The sequence below is a fragment of the Daldinia vernicosa genome, assembly GCF_022497035.1.
Source record: "Daldinia vernicosa strain CBS 139.73 unplaced genomic scaffold F5Y00scaffold_13, whole genome shotgun sequence".
NCBI lineage: Eukaryota > Fungi > Ascomycota > Sordariomycetes > Xylariales > Hypoxylaceae > Daldinia > Daldinia vernicosa.
The window spans coordinates 710894-735518 of record NW_025953929.1 but is presented as its reverse complement, the minus strand read 5'-3'; the positions used below and the strand labels follow the sequence as shown (position 1 = coordinate 735518).

The 24625-nt window shown below is 46.1% G+C and overlaps 4 protein-coding genes across 4 annotated transcripts; 3 read left to right on the top strand and 1 right to left on the bottom strand.

Annotated features, from left to right (window-relative positions):
* Positions 1-389: 389 nt before the first annotated feature.
* On the bottom strand, positions 390-3388 carry F5Y00DRAFT_30911 (uncharacterized protein). The gene is made up of 5 exons (XM_048013460.1): positions 3033-3388; positions 2147-2980; positions 1676-2089; positions 1398-1623; positions 390-1342 (listed from the first exon to the last, which is right to left on the bottom strand). The coding sequence occupies exons 1-5, from the start codon at positions 3245-3247 to the stop codon at positions 722-724; spliced, it is 2310 nt and encodes a 769-aa protein (XP_047866811.1). The 5' UTR covers positions 3248-3388; the 3' UTR covers positions 390-721.
* A 9636-nt stretch (positions 3389-13024) lies between these two features.
* F5Y00DRAFT_252175 (NAD(P)-binding protein) lies at positions 13025-14220 on the top strand (the record flags this gene model as incomplete). Its single annotated transcript, XM_048009911.1, has 2 exons — positions 13025-13433; positions 13523-14220. The coding sequence occupies 2 exons, from the start codon at positions 13025-13027 to the stop codon at positions 14218-14220; spliced, it is 1107 nt and encodes a 368-aa protein (XP_047866810.1).
* Positions 14221-15222: 1002 nt separating this feature from the next.
* On the top strand, positions 15223-17441 carry F5Y00DRAFT_232284 (EPT/RTPC-like protein). The gene is made up of 3 exons (XM_048007148.1): positions 15223-15560; positions 15628-16040; positions 16107-17441. The coding sequence occupies exons 2-3, from the start codon at positions 15890-15892 to the stop codon at positions 17207-17209; spliced, it is 1254 nt and encodes a 417-aa protein (XP_047866809.1). The 5' UTR covers positions 15223-15560; positions 15628-15889; the 3' UTR covers positions 17210-17441.
* Positions 17442-18379: 938 nt separating this feature from the next.
* F5Y00DRAFT_252173 (glycoside hydrolase family 35 protein) lies at positions 18380-21660 on the top strand (the record flags this gene model as incomplete). The annotated part of the gene is made up of 5 exons (XM_048009910.1): positions 18380-18499; positions 18550-19189; positions 19248-19283; positions 19339-19571; positions 19636-21660. The coding sequence occupies 5 exons, from the start codon at positions 18380-18382 to the stop codon at positions 21658-21660; spliced, it is 3054 nt and encodes a 1017-aa protein (XP_047866808.1).
* Positions 21661-24625: the final 2965 nt, after the last annotated feature.

The window sequence follows — 24625 nt, the reverse complement described above, 5'->3', positions numbered from 1 at the left end:
GAGCTTGGCTTCTCAAGGTCCCTGCAGCCTTAGTTCTATTTCGGTCACGGCGTGATTTGGAGTTGAATTCGTTAGGACGCGTCTCATTCAATCATTAGCAAGTTGAATCCCAGGTATGACCTCCAAAAGGCTAGGTCTTGGAGACTTCCTAGCTTCGACCCAATCAAGTCGGGATCTCGACACATACAACGTACGTAGCCCCTATTTGACAAGGCTCGCTTCTGTTGACCCGTTTGTTTGGCGGCTATAGAACTTAGCTGCACGCTGACAGCTGGGTCATGTAATGGGAGTCACATGGTTATAGGATGGGTGCGCTGTCTAACATAGTTACTCGTGTAGAAAGGCCGAGGCATCCTAATGATTAACCAAGTCGCGTAGGTATGGAATGTGTAGGACATTACTATTTCATATTGGCTTAATATAGGTAGATAGTTACACGCATTAGATTACCCGAAAAATATTAATGTTACAACACCAATGTTGTTATTGGTACTGCCAATCTTAAAATAAACGATAGACTGATGTGCCAAGGGATATCATGGAACGAGGCAGACAAGACCATGCATGTAAGGGGGGGCCTCAAAATATGTCTAAGTGAGAGTCTATGAGCTTCTCTCGCCAACGACATTCTCGAGAGTATGAATGTGACTGCTTAGGCCGTTCAAGTCCCGTAACTGGAACATGCCACTCATGGCATGATGGAAAAGCTGTTGAAACCAATTTATTGCCGAATTATTGGCCTGCATTCTAGAGCCTCGTCAACGTCTATCATATCCTCATCATCCTTTTCAGATGTTGCGTCCCCTATGGTAGTTACCGAATCAAACGTAGAACTCCGAGAGGTTGATTCGGAAATCTCAGAGACGTTCAGCATCATATCTGCATCTTTGGTGATGCTTTCTATTTGCGTATCGTACTCAGATACGACGCCAAATTGATGTAGCGTCTCGTCGTAGGTGAGCCATTTCCCAAATTTCGCAATGCGGCATCCTAGCCATAGAATTCTTTCTTTCCGATCCCCCGTCATGGAAGCGACTTCAAAGTATTTTTCGTCGTCGTCTATTTTGTCGTTAGAGAACCAGTCGTTCGGGAAGTACTGATCCACCCAAACCAAGCCCTTCATCGCAAAATCTTCCGGTAATGGACGAGGGGCAGGTTCTTTATCTTGCCTAGGAAACTGTTCACTGTGGATTCGATGGTGTTCCCGGTATGACAAGAGTAGTGAATTTAATTGGAGGGAGACTAGCTTCCAGGGGAATGTCTTCTCAATGAAGAACAGTGCACTAGGGTAGTGAGTAAGGTGAAACACGAAAACCAAAACTACGTGCAAAAATGGGAGAATCTACGTGAGAGTTTGGTTAGAGGTGTGTCCGGTTTGGGAAAAGGGGGGAACTTACGTTAAAATCACCCAGCCTTCGCAAGACCACGTCGCACGTAACCCCGAATAGTTTAAGAGCTCCCTCTTCCGTCTTGCTAGGCTTATACTCGCGAAGAGCATTCGCTAATTCCGCACTCTGCTCGGCTGCTTCTTCCGGGTGCTGCGGGCGTATCGCCTTCAAAATAACATTTTCGTCTTGGCCGTAAGATAAAAGACCATTGCAATCTGATATGGCAATGTAATATCTGTTCTAGTCTTAGCACGATATAAGAAACAATAGTTGCGGTTGAACTATACCCAGACTCCATCCACTTTCGTGTGGTCCGGCCAATGTGGTTATCCAGCATACTACTAAACTTATCAACCGTTGAGAGGAAATCGTCTGTATACTTGTTGCTGAATAAAATCCCATGTGCCTTGACGAAAGCCACGTCAACCGCGCTTAATCGAGAATGCTGAGCGCTTGCTGGATCAAGAATGGGATCAAATAAAGTCATAATCGATTCCCGGGCGGAACTGAACGGAATCGGGACACAGAGAGACTTGGTATAGTAATAAAGTTGCTGGAGGGGGTTGGGACGTGCAAGAATTGCGAGATGGTGGTATAGCCTTCCGGTAGTAGGGGCTTTATCAGAAGCCTTCGAATACCAATGACGAGATACGGACGTCCAGACCTCTCTATCCCGGATATCATCATCTTCGATGGCCATTCTACATTATGCACCGTAAGTCGACATGCCACGAACTATGCCATTTATCTCTACTAACCTATATCTTCCTAGATCGCCTAAGCACTCTATCCACGTATCTTCGAAAGCTGGGACAGTCTCGTATAGGAGTGCCATCATCGAATATGCGAGGTAAATAAATGTGAGCATGTGCTCTAAAGAGTGTGGGAGCCGATGCCTCAATAACTCAAGAAAAGAGTGTATTCCGTGTCTCCACATACGAGCCGGCATCGCATATTTGGATGCTAGGCGTCGTAGTGCCTGGCTCGCAGAAGGATGCTGTGAAGCTAAGAAAAAGTCGTGGTGCTCGTGTAGGAGCGTCCTATGCAATGCTATTAACGCCTGCCATTGCTCATTATTCAGCTGGGTTTCATTCTGTGATTGCTGGGCGTTGTCAACCTCAATGCACTTGGACTCGACCATAACAAGCCCTGCGTAAATCCCCTTGACTTCCGCAATTAACTGTTCTTGGCTGATTGGGCGAGTTTCCGGCTGCTTGATAAGCCTGGTAGATTCACTCTCATCTTCAATGAGATCCGCTCGGCTCTTAGGTTGACTAATATTCCTTGTCTGTCGTGATGCTAGATTTGGACGTGGGGACGAAGGACCAGCAGCATCATCAGGACTCCAGAGTTTTCCAAGATTTGTGGTCCTTCTAAATTCAGGGTCATTGGCACTGGTTGATACAGCCCGAGCTCTTGATCGCCTATGCGGACTAGAAGACTGAGGTCGGCCCTTTATTGACGATACGGGGGATTTACGCCTTTTATATGGGCCAACATCATTCCCTTCGTCTTTATCCCCTGACGGATCTGCATGGCCTCCTCCTGGATCTTGGGAACTAATCAATTTTTGCTGTCTATCAGCTGCTGTTCTTTACTGACTGTTAGTTGACCCCTGAGATATCTAGGCAACCAGAGGCTTACCTTTTAACTGCTTCAGCGCTCCCCTTTCTGATATCTTGAACGAGCTGGGAGATATTATCATTCCCTATCAGTTCTGGATGACGTGATTGCAGGTGCGTTCGTATCCGATCATCAATATCAGGAAACTCATCACCACAGCCCTGGATCGGACACCGGAGTTTTGAGGCGTTCCGAAGATAATTTATGAATGATGCTGCAACGTCTTTTTGAGGCATCTTGTAAAGATAGAAATTTCTTACTTTCTAAATCGATTGCAAGTACTGATCTTGTCCCTAACCGGGTTGGTCTGAAAAATAGCCTTTTCTTGGACGTTGGGTTTATTGCAACTTGTGAGAAGGAGAGCAATACTATAGTTGAAGTATCAATCTGAATGAATTGACCGTCTTTTATCTCTGAGAAGGATGGTCAAAGATGCGCTCATCGAACGTGTCGTTTAGGCGTGGAGGCAGTTTTTCTGGATATAAGGGGGCTGCAGCACATGAGAGAAATTTGTAAGGTCACAGCAATTTTTCATAATAGCCGAAGAGGTAATTTATTGAATAAATGTGATAGTTGTGCTGGAGCCCGATTTTAGAGACCTTCAATGACAGAAATTAGCATATGAACCTTAGCATATGTGTAAGACGAAACAGAGATTTCTTCGTTTGCACAGCTCAAAACTAGTCCCGAATGAAAATGCAATGTTGCGGGGGCCTTGAACAACTAGATAATATGTGAAAATCGAAGAGGGGACGAAATAAGTGACGACAGCAATTCCTTGTACTGACGGTAGGCGGGCGGGGAATGTATCGAAAGAATAACTTACGCATGTCCCAATATTGTAAGTGACCTTAGATATGTTTCGATTATAAGATACAGAAACCATTGAGGATCTCAATTGAATTGGAGGGAGTAGTTCAGGAGCCATCGTATGAGACTTATATCGAAAATATAAACCACGACCTGTAGACGCTCCGGTGCGCGCACTAGCGCTGGTACCTAACGAGGCATGGTACCTACCAAGTAAGAATTCAGCACTGTGGTATCTACCTCTAGCATATACATTAGGTACATAGGTACCTAATCGTTTTAGTTCACCGAACACCATTTGTTGCCTAACTTTTGGTTCGCCAACGGTTTGCCATGCGGCTCTGCGGCTCTAAATTCAAGCGGGGTTCGCCATTTCCCCTCAAAGGTAGTCCACCTTTAGAATTCTACTCTTTCTCTTCTATTTACCTATCTCAACCATTTGTCCAACACCTCACTAAAAAACTTGTCATTGTGCCAAAATCATCAGCTATTATTGCGATGCCATTTCCTTTGCTAGTGCAAGCATCTGGTAATTGATCCTCGGCAAACGCATCCAGAAGCATCGGAGAGACACAACAGACACAACAGCGAAGGACAGGATATCAAACAAACCAATCGCGCTGGGCGGAGGTTCAACGTAAAGTTTGGGAATAGTCGATAGCGAAGCAGCCAAATCAGGCTCTTGCGTCCGAGCGAACCGATCGAATACTTGCTGTTCTTCAGTTTCCCGAACCTGCTCGGTGAGCCTGGGCTCAAATGTGCAATTAGGTAGGCTAAGTGTTATAACGTAGCCTCGATAGCCTTCATAGTCTTGGTAGCCTGGAACTAAAACTTGAGAATGTCTGCAAATAACTGCAAATAACTGCAAATAACTTATCAGATCTCACTTGAGAAGTTTGCTTAACCTTGCCGGTTATCTAAATCAGTAGGCTGGAATGCGGAATGGGGAATACGGTCGTATTAAGCCTCGTAAGCGGGCGTCTTAAGTGATCCTGAATAATCTCGCGTGTATTTATTCACCGAATAACAAGCGCATGATGTTGGTAAACGAAAATAAAAAATGTGATTTCAGAATAGAATATCAAGCTCCCACGGGCGAACTTCGTACATCTCTTAGTTATTATGTTAGTGTAAGTGTGTAAGTGTTAGGGTACCTGCCGGATAGAAGGGCGGATGCCGGGGCCGGGGATAGAGATAAATATAATTTCCCTCCTTAGCATGTGCTTGCTTTATCGAGATCCTAACGTCTTACGTACATATGCCATATGGAAATCACGATAGGACTTAGTGGAGCCGCTCTGCCGCTCTGCCGCTCTAATGGAATTGAGCCCCCACTTCTAAAACTTAACAATACCTTGCCTTTACAACACACAGCAAGACTAACCGCAGAGCCTCAATAACTAAAATAACAACGTCTTCGGTTAACATACAAACTGTTCAAAAATATTATACCTTGGAGGTATCCATATGACAATAATACTAGATTTAGTACGGATTAGTTAGGCTTGAGTCACATCGAATTCGCCTAACGTACGTATCTCCCAAATCCTGTCGGGGGACAATCATCTTATGGAAGCACGCAGCGTTACGAGGGAGCCGAGGATGGGAACTTTATGGAAAGCAAAATTGGACAAGAAATCCTATCATCAAACGGAAATTATGATTCTGCCTATTTAGGCATCTTCGGTGTCCTAAATGAAACTTGGATGACACAAGTAAGGCAAGTTCTTTTCAAGTTGCTGAATCTGAATCCCGCCCAAGCTTCCTTACTCAAGCGCAAGTACCTAACATATTGTAACATATTACGTATTTCGCCGCGCCCCTATTTTCTTTTCCTCGGATATTGTGGTATAGGAGACTGCCGATGCTACCCAGATAATTTATTCTCGGCGCGGCTAAACATTTTCGCTCGGAGCAATTCCGGAAATCCCATCGGCGATGCGGGAGCTTCTCACTTCTCGGGCAAGCCGAATTTTCAGATAATCCCCGGATCGGCTATCCCCGATACTTGGTCACACAACGTCGATCCGTCCGAACCTAACTACACCTATGACCGCTCTCTAAGACATGCATATATACTGCGCCAACCTCTATAATGTATTATATCTGGGAGATGGCGAACTTCCCCTTTAAATACCTATTCAACTCAACTAGTGCTTCATTAGCAAATTCACAAAAGGCCTATATCTTATTAGATGCTTTAAAAAGTGGTGAGAGACAAGTTTCAGCTGAGCTGAGCCACACTCGACATATTATCATGAACTCTATACCGAATCATCGACTCGGGATTTGATTATGCCCTCTTAAGAATCAGCTCTTCGATGTGGCAAAGTGGCGCGCGTGTCCAGAAAATTTTAAGACCATAATCGCCTGGCTATCCGTCATGCTCAAAAAACAAGGAAAATATTTTCCTTGAATCTAACGAAAGATATTACCATTAAGTTTTCTATCCAAGCCTTCAACATATATATGTCTAACCCCTATTCTCCCAGCACAGTATAATACGAGTTACTACTACCTATAAGAGGCAACTCCTATAAGTTGTCGATGATTGTGATCCCGTGCCTCGGAAAAGAAATTCTTATTGGAGGTCGGCACACCTTTGAATCCGTATCGATGCCTATAAGATAATAGATTCATCTCGGTGGCTAACTTGGGCACACCGCCGAACTGACGGCTGTGGCAGGGATAAGGAGATGTATGTGTTGTGCTGAAAACTTCATAGGTTGCCTAGTAAGTACCTACTTCAAGCACAATCTAATGAGTCATGAGGCGATATCCACCAATCCATACGTTAGTCTTCTGTGGCCTTGGGGATACATACTTCCTAGGTTCATCGACGTTGCTGCCTACTTGTGTGCAACCAAGGGTCTAAGATGTCTTCTCTGATCTGACAGGTTGAGTATCCCGGTAAAAGGACGTTAATAAGATGGCACACCTACTAGGATTAATGTGAGCATAGGCGCGCTAGCTATTCAGCTATCCCAACACCCTTCTACCCGGGAACGAACATAGGGCTATGGATTATGGAACGCTGCCTTCCATTTTACGGTGAAATTCCAGCGCCAGCCTTCACCGACATCAGCTCGCCGAAACGCCGTGCCGAAGAAGTGCCTACCTACCTATTAAGTTCAGGACAACGGCATTTGGCTAAATGGGGACCCGCTACGCGCCCTAATTCCCGGTTCTACTCACGTAACCGTATTGATAAAACGGGGTAATGGGTAGCCACAGCAAAGACTTATCCTAATGCAGCTTGATCAATGCCTAGCGGAAATCTACAAAAGAGTCACCGGTCCGGGACATCATCCAGAAAGGTTAATAGCCGATGCCTCTGGAAGATAGCCTAGCGGTGTGTCAAGAGCGTTCGCATGTAAGTGCTTGGCTTGTACGAGATGCACAATATGAGGCGATGGTAGGCGATGACTGAGCGTAAGCAAGGCAATATCCTTTACCGGTAATGGACGTTGCACCACATCAAATATATTAGATACTGTAATCAACTCGTATTATGGTGGCCGTGTTGTTAAGACCGTCAGGGGCATTATCGAAGATATCTCGCGATAATCATTTGGCCCAGATTTCCCACAAGCTTAATATCCAACATATATTTAAGGCCTCTAACTCCTTGGCGATGCCATGCGGCCATGATATCTTGTCTCCGTGACCAACTCCGTAATCCGCTGGTGATCGAGATATACAACACACATAGAGGTCACGATCAGTTCAGGGGTTCACAGACGGGTGATTGGGCATCATACCACTATCACGCATCTTACTATCACCCGCAGTCATGTGTTTACTTAGTTGTCTACCCACCCAGGTATGTGAGGTCTTCTCCAGGTCATACATACGGTGTACCTAGATAAGAAAGTCGAAAGATAAGAGGTAGGTAATAATGCTGCATAATATATACATAAACAAGCTGAAATTCACCAATATGGCTAATATTGATTACCTGGTGTACATATTAAGACAATTGGTACTCTACTTAGGGAGGCCATTGAAGCGTGGCGCCCAACAAGGGCGTATGATAGGCTGCTGCATTGATGTTTGATGTCAAGTTTGATCCCTTCAATAGCGTTTGAAGCTGTCAATCACCTGTTCAGCCTTATGTGCAACGTATTAATCATCTATCTAGGTAGTCATATATCCAATATGAATGAGGTACGATTATTTGAACAGGCGCGTAGTGTAACTATTGAGGAGGTGGCTTCGTTTCCCTATGTCATTAGGCAGTGAGTTTGCTTGGTATCTATGTAGACTGTTTGCATACATCCGAGTAAACAGGACTGCCTGGGAAGAGTCCCTGAGCAATCAACTCCGACCATACAAACGCCCATTTGTATTTAAAAACACGACGTGTCCCATGGTCTCGGGCCATAGCGACCTTAGCCCTTGACCCCCCCCAAGCCGCCCCGATCCTATGTCAATGCGATCCATCATTCCTCATCCCTTATTCCTTTATGAATGTAGGCTGAAGCTCGAAGCCTGCTTGAAGCCTGCTTAGGCGGCGTTCTTATTGGAATGCTATTACTTACAATATTGCTGAAGGCGACCAACGATTGAACTGTTCAAAGGACGCCTCCGTTCGATCGCTTTGTTCCCGTCCCTTTGTCTTCGATCACACTGGTCTCCTTCTCGGTTGCCTAACGAGCTGTAGTGCTTCATGGCGCCTTTCACGTTGTGACATTGGTAATGTATAGGTGATTAGTACTGTATGTACCGTGCCATTTTTCCAGACGGGATTCGACCTAAGGCCGGCCGGGCGCCCACTGACGATCGGTCAGTGACAGACATGTCTTTGATGCCCAAACCCATAGATTCTATGCATAACAGACCTATATGAGTAGATGAGTATCAAGCGGCAAGGACGAGGTTATAGGTTAATAGATTCCTTACGATATGTCCTGGCCAATATACCTCCGACACGACCACCCTGCATAAGGCGTCCAGTTCTTAAGCGGGCTGCTCCTTTCTTTTTATTCTCGGTCGGGACTCCTCTCGAATGCATCTCGAAGAAAGAAAAGAAAAACTTGGAGTTAGGCAAGCCGTGCCACGAACTGTATAATAATACGACTTGTCACAACCACATGCCACTAGTCACATATGTCTCTTGAAGAAAAGCATCGTGCACTAATGCAAGGAATAAAATGTACCTACATACGTACCTACATGTAGGTAGGCAGGCTTTCGACTATCCAATGAAGCGGTTTAAACATGGGTTTAATGCTTTGATTAAGGCAAGGAAAAGCGTCGGATGGTTGCATAGCACATGTCCGTCAGGCAGCATGTGGGAATGGGCACTTAATAAATTAATCACGACGTTAGATCGGTGGTCGAAGGATTTCATTTCTTTGCTGTTTGGAACTGCTATACTTTTTTGATGTGTGCGGTTTGGATAGGTTAGATATCTGCTACAATGTAACGGTCACAGTGATACCTATAGGGGGGTGTGTTACATGGATGGTGGTTTCGGTTATCTTCAAATGAACTAGATCGTCTTAGATTAGTACCCAGCCTTAGTTCAATTTTAAAACTAACTTACTTCTTCGACCATCTCGATAATAGGTATATCGGAGTCGGAGATCCGAGGCGGACTCTTGCTAAGGTGACGGTAAAAGGGTAACAGAAGACATATAGTTATAGGAAATCGAAACGCATGCCTATTGTACAAGCTAGCGAGGATTAAGCGATCCCAAGGTCGCTAATTCGTCGTCCTTATCCCATTACACATTCGTGATATACGCCTAGAATATCACGGGGGATAGTATTGCCTAAGAAACAATTAATGCCTTAGGTACCTAACCCAGCCCATCGTTGCACGAGGCGCTATCAAAGACGAATACTATGTAAGGCTGAGAAGCTGAGAAGCTGCAAGGACATGTGCCTAATACTACACGCGTAGCAGGCATTACCTACCTAGCAGCCTTGTTCCAGGGGCCCCTGTCGCGTACCCATAAGTGAACTTTTGCGGTTAAGAGGACAGTTCCAGGGATGGGTACCTCTGTACAATACTCTCTCCCAGGGCTGATGCCTTAGGCAACTGCGTATTTCTACCTACATACGTCCTCCACGTTCCAAGATGTTCAAGACATATTCTTGCATGAGTCCTACGTCTGCCTCATACAGACCAGCTGGGCGTTAGAGAGGCTCGACGCCTTATGCATCACCTGGGTTCACCTACATATGCAATTGGATAGTAGGAAGGTCGAGGCGACAGTGAATTAGGTAAACCTGGCTCTGACATATGCCGGCAGTTAATTCACTAGCATGGCGGTGAGACTACCCATGGTACCAATTGCATTGCTAACTGTGATTCTAGAATTTGACTCCCTATGCAGGACAACAATCCGAATCAACATACGTACATACATACATAGAATACACTATATCAATGATATGTCGACCAGTATATCCCGTTCGATAACAACTACGATAACTTACGAAATCGGTGACGTGAGGAGTCGAGGCGGAGTCCGTCGCTGAGGGGCTCGACACGAATACCTACCTGCACATGTGAAGCGGGGGTTACTAAATATTCCCAACATGTATATAGAAAGGATTAAGTGAGACACCAACATAGGTGGATATACTAATATAGCGGCTAAGTGGTTGCCCATACTTCCGGGTGGAGGGTTTAGTTTGGTTGCCTTAATCGACTAACTATTCAAGCAGGAGGTTTTTTCAGACAAAGCACGGCAACATCCGCATATTGAACTCCACCCCAGATGACCGAAGAGAGGAAGGTTTCGGATCTAATGGGTTTTTGGTTACTTTACCCATCACAATGACGCCAATGGCAGCGAATTGATGTCTTAAGATGTTGTGGGATTGTCGCAGAGGGATGAGTTGTAGCACATAAGGGATAGACGGGTTGATGATAGTTGGAGGATGGATGCTCCATTTAAAATACGGCAACGAGAAATATTCTCCGGCAGGTATGTAGATCTTTAACGGACATTGCAAACGCCCACGCGTCTAGAAATAAGAACAAGGTTGGTTAATTAAGACATTAATACACGTGTGATAGGTACTTATTATTAATATTAGATGGGGTACCGGGGCCATAGGGTGATCCATGACTACCTGCCTACCATGGGGCCGGTTTATTTAGTGCTAAATGTAACCTGGTATGGCGAATCCATTTCTAAAGCTAAACTGATGAGAACCTTGCGATCCATCTTGGCATTAACTTCATATGTTTGCTAACCAGGTTCTTGTGGAAAACTTTGAACAAGGCAACGCCAATAGTTATCCCTTTTCTAATAGCTACCTACATAGAGTAATTTTTACTTAGTCTAATGTTATCAAGCAACATATGTAAATAAGAATGATGACTCTTGAATGGATACGATACTGGAATTGTTCCTATTCGCTCGTAAGGAGTTCTATCACAGTTACAATGTCAAAACCCTTTGCAGCTAATAAGTTACCATTGTAGCTGAGGAAAGGACTATCGTTACTCTTGTTGTTAGATGTCATGAGATGCTCCCTAGACTAGGCTACAGCCGTAAGAAGGTGGTTGGACGGCTTAGGGCCCATGATTAGGTCCCTTATACCGAAATGTAGTAATACATTGGTAACCAATTGCGAGGGAGAAGTTGATCCCCAACCGATTGGGTTATGGAATCGTTACACCTGTAGTGTACGACCTCTCGAGGGTTGGTGAGACAACATCGTTAGTTTTCTGGCTGTATTCATGTGAAACCGAGACGCGGTGTACTGATAAGACTCGTGGTTTCATCCCAACGAAAGGGCACCTTTCCCGCGGGTCCCGGATGGGGTACGATACGGGAATATCCCCAGTCCGCCTGTTGTACAGAGTAACTCGGGCGGCTTGGTGAACATCATCTAACTACTAGGGCTGAGGATTCTCCGCAAGGCAAACAGAAGAGATGCAGGTAGAGTCAGCGAGGCTACAGCCCTTGCTGGAGCTGCGGTGCGTATCGTAGGTCAATACTATGCGAGCATTCACATCGGGATATGTATTGCTGACTGGCTGTAACCATATCGTCGTTAGGCCGGAATGCCTTAGTACAACGTGTGTTATATCGAATAGCATATGCAGAAACATATTAATTTGGTTTAGCACTACAGCCTAATAATTCCTACTCCTTCTTATTAGTAGCATTAATTACTGGTCTCCTAATTCCTAGTAGGACCAGCTCGTAGAGACCAAAACACCGATGTTGCCCTTATTTGATTAGGTACTTGGCTATCATTGGGCCGTCTTCTACAGTTGATAGGCATACAAAATACTTGACGCCTACGGTACACACTTGTGTCTTCTGTAGCCTACTCCTAGCGTAGGTATTATTCCTCTAGTCTTTATTAGTCCCGAATAGCTTCAAAAAGGAAACATTCGATTTTTAATAGGGTAAATTAGCTCCTAGGCTCAAGGAACTGACTCTGGCGTTGCGATATGGATCCCCATGTAAAGGGGCCTTTGGTGTAGTTTAATATGTGTTATTCAACTTCATGTCTATACACATGTCGTCTATAAACTAATAATACAGCAAATAAGACCTCGTTGACACCCGTGCGTCAGCTTAGATCAGCATTGTTTGTGCGACGTTGGAAATACATAATCTCTCAAAAGGTCGACGTGCAGCTTAACTTCAAACGGGGCAATGGTTCAATTCGGAACAACTACGAAAGCCACAGCGTCGAGTTTGAGTATCATAGAAAGGTACCTAAATCTTTCAAATTTATCTCTAGCTTACATTGCGCCCCTAATCTTCTATAAAATGGGAAGACGTAACAATATTCTAGAGTACTATTGAAAATCGTAATAATGCTACAGGTAAAACCACCTATACTATGTCGGGACCTGATAAATCTATCATAACCCGCGGTCGTTTATTCTTAACCCGTTATCGTCAGTTCAAGTCGTAGCTAGCCTATGCGTACGCACTACACTTAACCCGTCTCTCCCTCTGCTAGGGACCGGGTTAATAGATCATGCTACTACCTACAACAGGATGTATTCAATCAAACTGCGATCTAGAAATGGGATAAATGACGTCGGATTCGAAGTTGGGTAATTGAAGAAGATATCTATCGCTCCGAGCTTACCGGGAGTGATATGACTACCTCATAAGGTCTCGTAGCTCGGGACGAATCCTACACTAAGGATGCTCCCCCTTCTTTTCCTTGCGGTCGCAACATCAACATTCTTATCCATTAGATACCTATACGCAATGGTCAAGCTCGACATCGTCCGATCCGCGAATGCGGCACTTGCGAACTCGGCGACAAAGCCGTATGTGGCTGTTGTGGCTGGCGGCACGGCGGGGATTGGCGAGAGTGCGGTGCGGACACTCGCCGCGACATTTTCGGATCGCGGGGATCGGGAGGACGATGTGCTTCGCGTGCATATCGTTGGCAGAAATGAAGAAGCCGGACGTAAGATCGTTGCTGAATGCTCGGACGTGTGTCCGCGGGGGATGTTCCGATTTCATAAGGGCGACATGTCGCTGCTGAGGGAGGTCGATCGCGTCTGCGCTGATATTATTCGAACCGAGCAGCAAGAGGCTAACGCGAGAGGTAGAGTCGCGAAGGTTGACTTCTTGGTGAATTGCCAGGGCGTCTTGTCTCTCACGGCCGAAGGTACTCCTTGAGCCCCGTAGACCCTCGAAATTAAAACACTGAAAATAAACACGCATGCAGTTAATTCACTTAGCTAACATGGAGAATAGATACCAAGGAAGGCCTCGACAAGTACTATAGCCTGCTCTACTATTCGCGGGCGCGCTTCGTCGAAAGACTACTTCCGCTCCTGACCGCGTCTCCCGGAGGCGGTCACGTCGTCTCGGTGCTCAACGCAAGCATCAAGGAAGCACTTGTACTCGACGACCTCGCGCTGCGAAACCCGAAGAACCAGAAGTTTCCGACTGCCTTCGCGCATCTGGTCAGCTTGACCAACATCTTCTTCGAAGAAGTTGCGCGTCGCAACCCAGGCCGGATAGCTCTCTGCCACCAGCACCCGGGCTACGTGCCCACCGACATCGCGTCGAAGAGCAACTTCCCCTGGTGGCTCAAGTTCTTGATAACCTACATTGTCAACCCCTTATTCAGGCCTTGGTGGGTACCGCTCGAAGAATGCGGGCAGCGCATCTTGTTCATGGCTTCGCCAGCGAGGTTCCCGGCGCGGAGACCCGGAGATGTAAGGGACGGTACGGGAACGTCGTTGGGAAGCGTGGACGGCGTTGAGCCGGCCGAGGGGATAGATGGAGAGGTCGGAAGCGGGGTGTATAGGGTGAATAAGGACGGCGATACGTTTCCTAAGGGGAAGGAATACGGTAATGTTCGCGATAATGGCACTGCGGACAAGGTCTACCAGCATACTATGACCGTATTCGCAGAGATCGAGGCCGGTAGAGTATTCAAAGGCTGAACTTGGTTTGTAGTCTTGTCTTTTCCGCTTTCATTCTCCCGTTCTTGAATTATAACCTGCTCGGGGACCGACGATTCGATGGCACGTATTAACATAGTATTAACGTAGTACATGTCAAGACATGTAAGTTGCTTATAGGAATCAACTATTATCCACCGCTTTGGCGACTATAACCACTAACAGAATACGCTATTAGAGTACCTAATAGGATGTTAGGTCCTAGAGCGCAATCAGCGAAGTGGACGAGTTAGGTACCGCGAATCCATGTTAGCGCCAGTAACCTCATCTCGGAACTCCGTTCCTAACTACCTACGAGTAATTTCGTCTTCGTTATGTGATTGGCTAATATAATAGGCAATCGAGCAACCCAGCTTACGTTGCTTTCCAATGGTAAATCATTCCAAAGTGGTTGAAAAGTTGGAAGATGTGAAAAAAAGGCACATATCGGAAGGATTTAGAGTTAACATAAAGGTTACCGCGCGTAACTATATTTGTCGAATCAGAAGCAGGATGGAGAACGTGAGGGGTCGGACAGTATTAACAATTGATTCTACTTTCTTTATACTGAGGTCCATATCACAAGTGTTAACTACATAGCAGATGGTCTAATCAATCCGTGTCTTCCGAAGACTAGGTACGAGGCAGAGGTTTGATTAATTGCGCAAGTTTAGGAATCCAACGGCTGATGGCCCCCAGTTCAATGTTCATTTGTTAAATCAAGGATAACGTGAATAGTAGATGTATCAGGTATATTAGCCAACTACATACCATCAAGTATTAATCCTGGTTTGATGGCTACCTTTAAAATGACATCATGCCATCAAAAATATCATGTTTTATAACCTTGTATCACACAATATGCATCGGTCGTATGTATCTTCTCTTGCCTGAAGAAAATCTTCAAGGGTGGCTTGGCTGTCGAATCAAAACGATGCCAATCGGTATACTAAATGAAATAAAAACAGAAGGTTAACTCAAGATAAAAATATCAATGGCTTACATGGAATATAATACTCTACTTAATGAACTTATAGGACAATGCTATCATTTATGGAGATATGGAATATCCAACTTAGATTTAACATGTGAACAAGCTACGAAGTCCCTACGCTACAGTGTAATGGTTACATGCTCGCTACCAAGCACCTGGTAGTGGGGAAAAAGAAGACATTTCAGGAGATAGATTGACCCACAGAGGGCGAGCTAGCGCTAATGACTGTACATAGGTCGGTATTTGATTATAAGTTAGATTCCCTATAACTATACCTAGTGTACCTAGGTAAGTAGGCACGCTTTAGCATTAATACGTCTAACGTCAAGGCGTTTCGATGCCTACCTCGGTCAGTTGAGTAACCTCTCCTCATGCAACAACACGCCTTATATACTAACCGATGTACATTCGTAAAGGAGGGGGGATGAAACTACATTACGAAAAACACGCATCTAGGAAACTTGTAGCACAGGTATAGATGTGATAATCCTGCTATCACAGCCCGATGAGAGTAGTAATCGAATCGAATCCTACCCGGGTACCGAATGACTCACCCTCGTACAGCCCAGCTACAGCTACGCAACATGTCTTAAAACAGGTCGCTCACGAGAGAAGATCACTCTCACCATCCATCATCGACATCCTACCGAATATATCGCGCAAAGACCGGAATACGGCATGGGATCAAAGAAACCTCTACTATTGGATGGGCGAACGGGAGAAGGCGGCGGCCAGATTGTAAGGATAGCCTGTGGCCTCTCGGCGGTATTATCACGACCTATCCGCATTGACCATGTGAGAGGAAATCGTCCAGGGAAACGAGGAGGTGGTTAGCGCTTACTCTAAGGTCTTGCCTTGCCTCGAGAATACATCTTGTCTAATCAGTCGGGTATAGGCTTAAAGGAACAGCACGTAGCGGCCATCCTATGGCTAGCGGAAGCTACGGGAGCTGAAGTCGACGGGTTGGAGGTCGGCAGCCAATCTCTAGAGTTTAGGCCGTTGCAGCCTCCCATCACACTTCAGGGGCGCAAGTTTGAGATCGTCGCTGGAAGCAGTGCCTCGAGTACTTTGCTTATCTTCCAGGCAATATTCCCTTTCCTCCTATTTGCGGGCAACGACACCGGAGAGCCTATTGAGCTCGAGATTCACGGTGGGACAAATGTGTCTTTCTCGTTGTCATATGAGTATTTCGATCAAGTCTTGTTGCCTACCTTGAAGGATCGTTTCGGTATCGCCGTTGAGAGACAGTTGAGGAAGCGATCCTGGGCAACGGGCCCTCTCAAAATGGGGTGCATTTGGCTAAGACTCCATCCTCTTCGGCCAGGAAGAGCCTTGAAAGTTCAAGAGCCGTGGGACAGGCCAATCAGCACGGAAGACTTCAAGCTCAAGCAGGTTGACGTGAGCATGCTTGTGCCATATGCTCTCCGAGAACCACTCGAGAAAGCCCTTGCGAGTGATCTTGGTGAACTATTTCCTCATGTGGACATTAATTTCCTACTGTTGGAAGACAGCGGGCATGATGCCCGTATGTACACTCTACTAGTAGCTCACTCCTGTACTGGCCTCCGTTGGGGCCGTGATTATCTATATGATAAATCCCGGAAGAACAAGACACCAAAAGTTCTGAGCACAGAAATATCGCGGAAAGTCTGCCATGACCTTTTCGAAGAGATTACGATTCGCGGAGCCGTTGACGAGTACCTCCAAGATCAGCTAATCGTATTCCAGGCATTGGCAGACGGTCGATCAAGCTTTCCTCGAGGTACCAAGCCAGCAGATGCAGAAGGCAGTAGTCCTGACGATATAAGCCATCTCGAGACATCTCTCGAGGACTTGAAGCTAGACAGGAAGATGAGGAAGGATAAGACACATGAGCCTTTTGGAGATGGGTCTATGCACACTACCACAGCCAGATGGGTAGCGAGTGAGTTGCTTCCTACGGTGCAATGGTTCAATAAGGGTGCCATTGTGGATGGCGCCGGCGTATCTTTTCCTTAACTAGGCGGTATAATATCTCCTATTATGGGTAGCCAGCCTCGCCCGATTTGTTTAGAATCATGTGACATTACCAACCTGTATAATCTATATTATTACAAGGACTGCTGCTGCAAATTACTCCTGCACTACTATCAGCCAGTGTTTAAAATATTGCCCGTTTCCTAAGTTAATTTTACATACCTGTCTGCTTTGACCTGCAGCAAACATAACGCAATACAACAATTTTACACCGGTTACCTATTAAGCTTCTTAGCCATATTCTAAACGTGAATCAAAAATAATATAAACATGAAAGCTTAAATGAAGTAAAGAATGATGATTTATTTGTAAAATCGTATCATGTGATTCTCTTCTTTCTTAAGACAATATTTAGTGTTGTTCTTGATTGGACTTTCACAATGTGAACCATAAACTAGATCATAACATATATTTAAAAGCACTTATCGACTCATGGCAATTTATCGGGTATTATAACGCAATGCCTCTTAATAATATTGATATGGCGTATGAAAATTACATTCTTGGTTGATAGGTAATTTATTAAATTTATTTTTACTATGTACCACTTCTCACCATACAAGAACAACATAAACATACACCGCCAATATACACATTTCTATGAAATCAAATAAAGCACCGCTTTTTAAGAGAAAAGTAAAGCTGTTACTAAGTCTCAGTACCTTCTTAAGGGACTAATCAATTATACTTAAATCCTCGCACCAGATGGGTAGCTATTGGAAGTATCTAAAGTGCGTGTTAACCAAGATACGAACCGCCAATGTCAAAAATGATACTATACCAAGGAATAAGCAAAGGAACTTTATTTTGCCTAAACCGATAGCGACGACCATCGAGATTTCGCACCAATTAACAAATCCCCATAGTCTTGGGACCCGCAATCCCCTGATAGATCTGGGGGAAAGTTGGAGAAGCGGAGTTTTCAAGGATCATATCAACACCAGGGTTCCTTACCTTCTCCACAGCTCGGGATATTCTTCACCATGAGGCTTGTCATAAGTCTGTCGCTATACCGAGCTCAAAATGGATGTAACGCTCGTGCTTCAAAGTTGGGTGGCACTACCTCCGAGATGCGAGGATAAGCTTCCCTAAGCTTCCCTATGTTTACCGGCTTCGGCGGAGTCCAGTAAGAGCGGCGGAACGTTCAAAACAATGCTCTTCTCGGGTCTTCTTATTATCTTATGTTACTTATTGCCGTATGGGCGAGGGATAAACGTACCATCGCGCGATGTAGGCTCTGGGGTTGGGCCCCGAGGCCCCTTAGAGGGATTGGTAGGGAAATACGTCGAACTCCTCTTTTGCCATTGCTTAGATTCGACTAGGTTACCTGGGACAAGTACTCTATGATAATTCGAGGGGAACGGATGTTCATATTCTCAGGAGAGTTTCACCCCTGGCGCCTGCCGAGCCCAGGTTTGTGGTTGGACATCTTTCAGAAGATCAAGGCCCTGGGTTTTAACGCGGTGTCGTTTTATACCTACTGGGGTCTTGTAGAAGGCACACAGGGGCAAGTGCGCTTCGACGGGGTATTTGCACTTGACGAATTCTTCAAGGCCGCCGCAGAGGCAGGCATCTATCTGATCGCCCGACCCGGACCGTATATTAACGCCGAAGCGGCCTTGGGTGGCTTCCCGGGCTGGACGGCACGGATCAAAGCCCCCCTTCGGGGGAGCGACCCGGAATTTGTTAATTCAACCGAACTCTACGCTGCTACTGTAGGCAAGTTGATTGCCGATGCTCAAATTACGAATGGCGGCCCGGTTGTGATGTTGCAGCCGGAGAACGAATACGACACATGGCCGGATGTCGACGACACCGATTTCCCAGCTCAGACAAACAGCGACTACATGGAACATGTCAAGCAGCAATTCAAGAAAGCCGGAAATGTAGTCCCTCAGATGGTCAACGATCATCTTTATCAAGGAAACTGGGCGCCAGGGAGCGGACTAGGCGAAACAGATCGTGAGTGTCATATTCAAGCATGGTTTACCTATGATTTACAGCTGATTATTGGTTTCAGTGTATGGTATAGATGCATATCCTCTTCGCTACGACTGTGAGTGCCACGAGTATCTTAATGTTATATTGTATTCTAATAGTATATATAATAGGCGCACATCCCGACGTCTGGCCCAAGATTCGATGGCCGGAGAACTGGCAGATTATGCACCAGAAGTATAGCCCTAATACTCCCTTTTTCATAGCCGAATTTCAAGGGGGCTCCGGGACTGGTTTTGGGAGCGTTAATGCAGATGCATGTAACGCGCTCATCAACCAGGAAGCAGTCCGTGTCTTGTGGAAGAACAACTATAGCTTTGCTATCAAGATCTTCAACGTGTACATGGTGGGTGACCATTCGCTCCCCTGCATCATGATGTAGGTAGTGTATGAAACTAAATCTCGTTTAGACATATGGAGGAACGAACTGGGGTAACTTGGGGTATAGAGGCGGCGATAGCTCGTACGACTATGGTGCGGCTATTAAGGAGAATCGTCACATCTGGCGGGAGAAATACTCAGAGGAGAAGCTGGAGGCCAATTTCTTCAAAGTATCCCCTGCATATCTGACTGCGGTACCAGGAAATGCGTCAAATGGATCCCACGTCTCGACCGAGGAGATCGCCACCACGCCCTTATTCGGAACCGACTCCGCCACGAACTTTTACATCATTCGGCATGCTGATTGGACGTCTATAAATACGACAACTTATAAGCTCATCGTGCCGACAACCGTCGGCAACATATCGATACCCCAACTCGGCGGGGAGCTAGTGTTGACCAGAAGAGATTCAAAGATCCATTTGACCGACTACGACGTCGGTGGAATAAACTTGATTTACTGCACCGCGGAGATATTCACATGGGCCCAAGACGGGCCGGGCAAGAGAACACTGATCCTTTATGGCGGAGCTGGGGAGACCCACGAATTCGCTATTGGTCTAACAAACTTGGCTACAAGATCTGCCCAGACGAGTCCCAACGATACCACTGTGAAGACCAAATTCCTGGATTCGAATACGTTAGTGGTTCAATGGGAAGTTTCTGTAGAAAGGAAGATTCTGAGACTTGGAGACGAGCTGGAGGTTCTCTTGTTATGGCGCAATGACGCTTACAACTATTGGGTCACTGAATTACCAGCAGAGGCTCCAATCGCGAATTATTCTTCTCCATCTAAATCCGTCGTCATCGTGAAGGGTCCTTATCTAATCCGCACAGCAGTCCTCGATGGGGAAGTACTTCGTCTTACCGGAGATATTAACTGCACTACCAATATCGAATTAATCCACGAACCTTCTGGTAAAGTGAAAGCTTTGTCGTTTAACAACAGAGACCTTAGTGCAGAGTACAACGGAGACGGAAAACTTGCCGCACAGTTGTACTTCCAAGCTCCTAGCCTTACTCTGCCCAACTTCGCCTCTTTGGAGTGGAAATATATCGACTCCCTTCCTGAGATCCAGGCCTCCTACGACGATTCGAAATGGGTCAAATGCGATAATCCGTCGACCAATAACCCACAGCCCCTACTTACTCCGACCTCCCTTTATGCGAGCGACTATGGCTTTCATAGCGGTTCGCTTATATACCGTGGCCATTTCACGGCCAACGGAGATGAATCCAGTTTACACCTTAACCTAACCGGCGGGAGCGGCTTCGGCTATTCACTCTGGCTCAACAACGAGTTCGTTACATCCTGGGACGGAGCAAGCGGTGGATCCACACACAACGATACCATCTCAATGACATCCCACTCCCTCGAGGCCGGCAAGTCCTACGTCTTCACGGTGTTGATCGACCACATGGGGCAGGACGAAGAAGCGCCTGGGACGGACGCTATTAAGGCACCGATGGGACTTATCAACTTCGACTTGGACGGACACGAGAAGTCGGATGTGACGTGGAAGATAACGGGAAACCTCGGCGGCGAATCGTACTATGACCTAGCGCGGGGCCCTCGCAACGAAGGCGGCATGTTCGCCGAAAGGCAAGGATACCACCAACCAGAGCCGCCGAGCGAGGATTGGCAGTCTTCGAACCCCGTCACAGAGGGCATACGTTCGGCGGGCGTCGGGTTCTTCACGACGACATTCTCGCTTGATGTGCCCGCGGGCTACGACGTGCCGCTGAGTTTCGTATTCGGCAACTCTTCCGCCGCCGCCGCAGCAGGCCGTCATCGATGCCAGCTCTTCGTCAACGGCTGGCAGTTCGGAAAGTACGTGGCCAACCTGGGGCCGCAGACCGTGTTCCCGGTGCCGGAAGGTGTGCTCAACCACAACGGTGTGAATACCGTGGCGCTCACGCTGTGGTCGCTCGACGAGGCTGGCGCTAGGCTTGAGAGCTTTGCGCTCGAGGCTGAGATGCCGTTGTGGTCTGGGTATAGGAAGCCGTGGTTGGCCCCCCAGCCGGCGTGGCAGGAACGCCAAGGGGCGTATTAGAGCACATGGCGTGGGTATGTGTATCTGTAGTACTTGGTGGATCGCACTTTGTTGTGGGTATTAGACTTGGGTTGGTTCATCGGATGAGCGATTCGGTGTGAGATAGGTATGTATTGTACAACTAGAACGCCTCAGAATCGTATTGTAAGCAAGCAAATACACTAATAGACCACGTTACTGCTCTCGAGCCGGACGCCTTACGATCGCCTCGTCGGTGCCTCGTTGCTGCCCCGTAACAAGTGATTTGTCGTATCCGTGAATAGATACCGACTCTATTCAACCTTGTCGATATGTAACCTGCCTGGCCCCTGGGTAGCATAATGCTGCCCAACGTTCAAGGGCCAGGAGCGTGGAGGAGCTGAGGAGCCATTTTTGATCGACCGTGAATTTTGGTTAAGCAGCACCGGGTACCTTTTCACACTGCCACATCATCTCCCCTGAACAAGTGATGTTATGGTTTCGTTAATCCACTTTTCAGCTTGCCTAGTGTAATCCCCTCCGGGGTTTCCAATTTCGACCCCCAAAGGTACCTTTACACAATGGCTACGTCGGCAAGAAGTGGTAGGCGTTCATGGTATTGCAAGCCCAGCACCATGTTTGACCCTAGGAAGCTTCCGGGATAGTCTAGTGTATGATAACCCTGCCGCGTGCGCGTTGCCTGCTGGTCCCCATCCGCACAGACGATATGTAGACGAAAAAACAAGGCAGGCAAATATTTGGTAGTTAGCGGGTCGATATCCGAGCCTACCCACTTTCACGCTCTAAAGCTAGCTCGGGTCGGTACCGCGATGTTTCAATCCACCTCGGGGAGCCCTACGACCGGGAGATATATCAAAGGGGTTGACCCGAGAACTTGGCTCATCTAACAAGGTACCCTACACTAGATCTCCGGTAAGGATGAACGAGGTAACCTTGTGTATTTCTAATCGTCACTTAAATATAGATAGGATTGGTACCTAACATACAAGTATGATAACTATTCAAGCTTCTTTCGAATATTTTATTAAGGGCCTCGACGACCCAAAGCAATATCCTAAGCTTCGAATAGCTACACAGTAGTAGTATGACTTCTGCCTCGTACTCAGCTAGGAATGTATGATCTCCTCGTATGTAATCATTCATCGTATTCAGCTCCCCGTTGTACAACTGCGGAACTTTTTTTTAAGATTTCTCACGCCGATCTTTCCTTTGATATGTATCTGTATGTATTACCGGTTAGGTATTTTATCGGGTCTAAGTAGGTATGTATATGATATCTTGCCAACGCACGTAAACATGAAGTCGCACTATGCGGGCCGGTGGCTTAAATATAAGGGGATGGCCCGTAGTAAATTCCTTCACAACGTGATGACACCCCTGGCCACGTTCTTTGAATCGGCTCGGAAGGACCGATATTTGCTTTTGTAAAACTGGCTCTCGGGTTTATCTATGCCCAAGTATCCGGGTTTTACTCGTACTATTGTACCTATGGACCATAATTGATAGACCAAATCAAGAAAACTTATTAACTCCTCGCTAATCACATTTCTACGCATAATATGCTCAAGGATCCCCAGATTTTACAGCTTTCTATATTTATGCGGTTCTTTTACATAGCTCGGGGCCAACCATAGGTAGTCTGTGCCATCGTTGTCTCAAGGTTGAAATTACGTTACAGCTTCATGTTTGCTCACAATGCCCATCAGATATCGAATGATCATGTGTAATCCGGTTGCCCCGTTTAATTAAAGCTTCCTCCACGTTGGGCTGGACTCAAGGGACATGGATGTCCTAGAACCGGTACATAAGGAAGGGCCGTGCTACGCTACTTTATACGTACCATTCACTCGGTATCTTCGATAATCAATGTTGCGCGGTATGTATTGCAAGTCCGACTCAACTTGGGAGAGGTAACGGCTTGCCGTATTAAGTTGGATAGAGGTTTTAATACAATACAATGATCAATGGATAGGTAGTAGGTTCAACAACGAAGTAACAATAAGCATGTGGTTATTTCTGCCCAACCAACAATTTACCCCTGAAACGAAACCTTTATCCTAGATAATCTAGGGGAAGATTCCTTCAAGGGAAATAGCGGCGTCCAGCCGATGTATTATATTGCTAGCCAGTGGTATAAATAGTAAAGACACCTTAAGACGTCGTTAGTCTTAGCGGAGCAGGTAACACTCCGAGTCGGCTTATACACGTTGCCAAAGTTTGCTGCAAGGAACTCGGACTTGTAAGATTACCTATGCTTCATAATCAAGTCAGGTACCTGTTTATTATATAGTAATATTCGTTCCTAGCCGTGTTGGATTTCGGGGCCAGAAGAACATTTGCTCGTTTAATATTGGGTTGCCACGCCATGTATTTTGGAATTATCTTATAGAGTAATTGTAGATTCGATATTTAAAGAATGACCTGATAATGCCTTATCTCGACAACCGAAAATATTTAACCATTTAACGTTATTACATGTTGCTAAAACTATGCGTGCCTTATAGTATATCGTCTAGTTTTGTATATGTGTGTATTTTGGTACGACGTTCGTATAATAAATCATTACTAACCCTGTGCTACGGTACATAACGCCGCGTGATCTTTGGCGATAGTATCTTGATGGTATTTACTATCTAACTAGAGCGAACCATTTAGGTCATGGGCCCGGGCAAGCCTCTCGGGATCAGACTGGCGGGAAAGATCCCTAATACAAGACGTCTTGTTTAAGAATACCTCTCCGAGACAATGCGTTGTTCTTAATGGATGAAAGACGAACCGGGCGCCACACGGTATCCAGGGGGAAGTAAGAATGGCGGAATCTGTCAACCCGCACCGATTCCACGTTCGCTAAATGGCTCGTAGAGATGAGAGATGACCACGTCGTGATACCTATGGCTGACTAAGCGGGGATATACCTGTAGCTATTAAGCGTTTTCAGGGGGGATATTTGCGAAAGGCATTCCGCTTCTAACGCCCCTTTCATTTG

Bases quoted from the DNA above. Each gene is read 5' to 3' on its own strand.
- F5Y00DRAFT_30911 (XM_048013460.1), bottom strand. From the start codon at position 3,247: ATGCCTCAAAAAGACGTTGCAGCATCATTCATAAATTATCTTCGGAAC. The intron at 2,981-3,032 runs GTAAGCCTCTGG...CAGTCAGTAAAG, and splicing joins AGCGCTGAAGCAGTTAAAAG to AACAGCAGCTGATAGACAGC. The intron at 1,624-1,675 runs GTATAGTTCAAC...AGACTAGAACAG, and splicing joins CGAAAGTGGATGGAGTCTGG to ATATTACATTGCCATATCAG.
- F5Y00DRAFT_232284 (XM_048007148.1), top strand. From the start codon at position 15,890: ATGGGATCAAAGAAACCTCTACTATTGGATGGGCGAACGGGAGAAGGC. The intron at 16,041-16,106 runs GTTAGCGCTTAC...AGTCGGGTATAG, and splicing joins TCCAGGGAAACGAGGAGGTG to GCTTAAAGGAACAGCACGTA.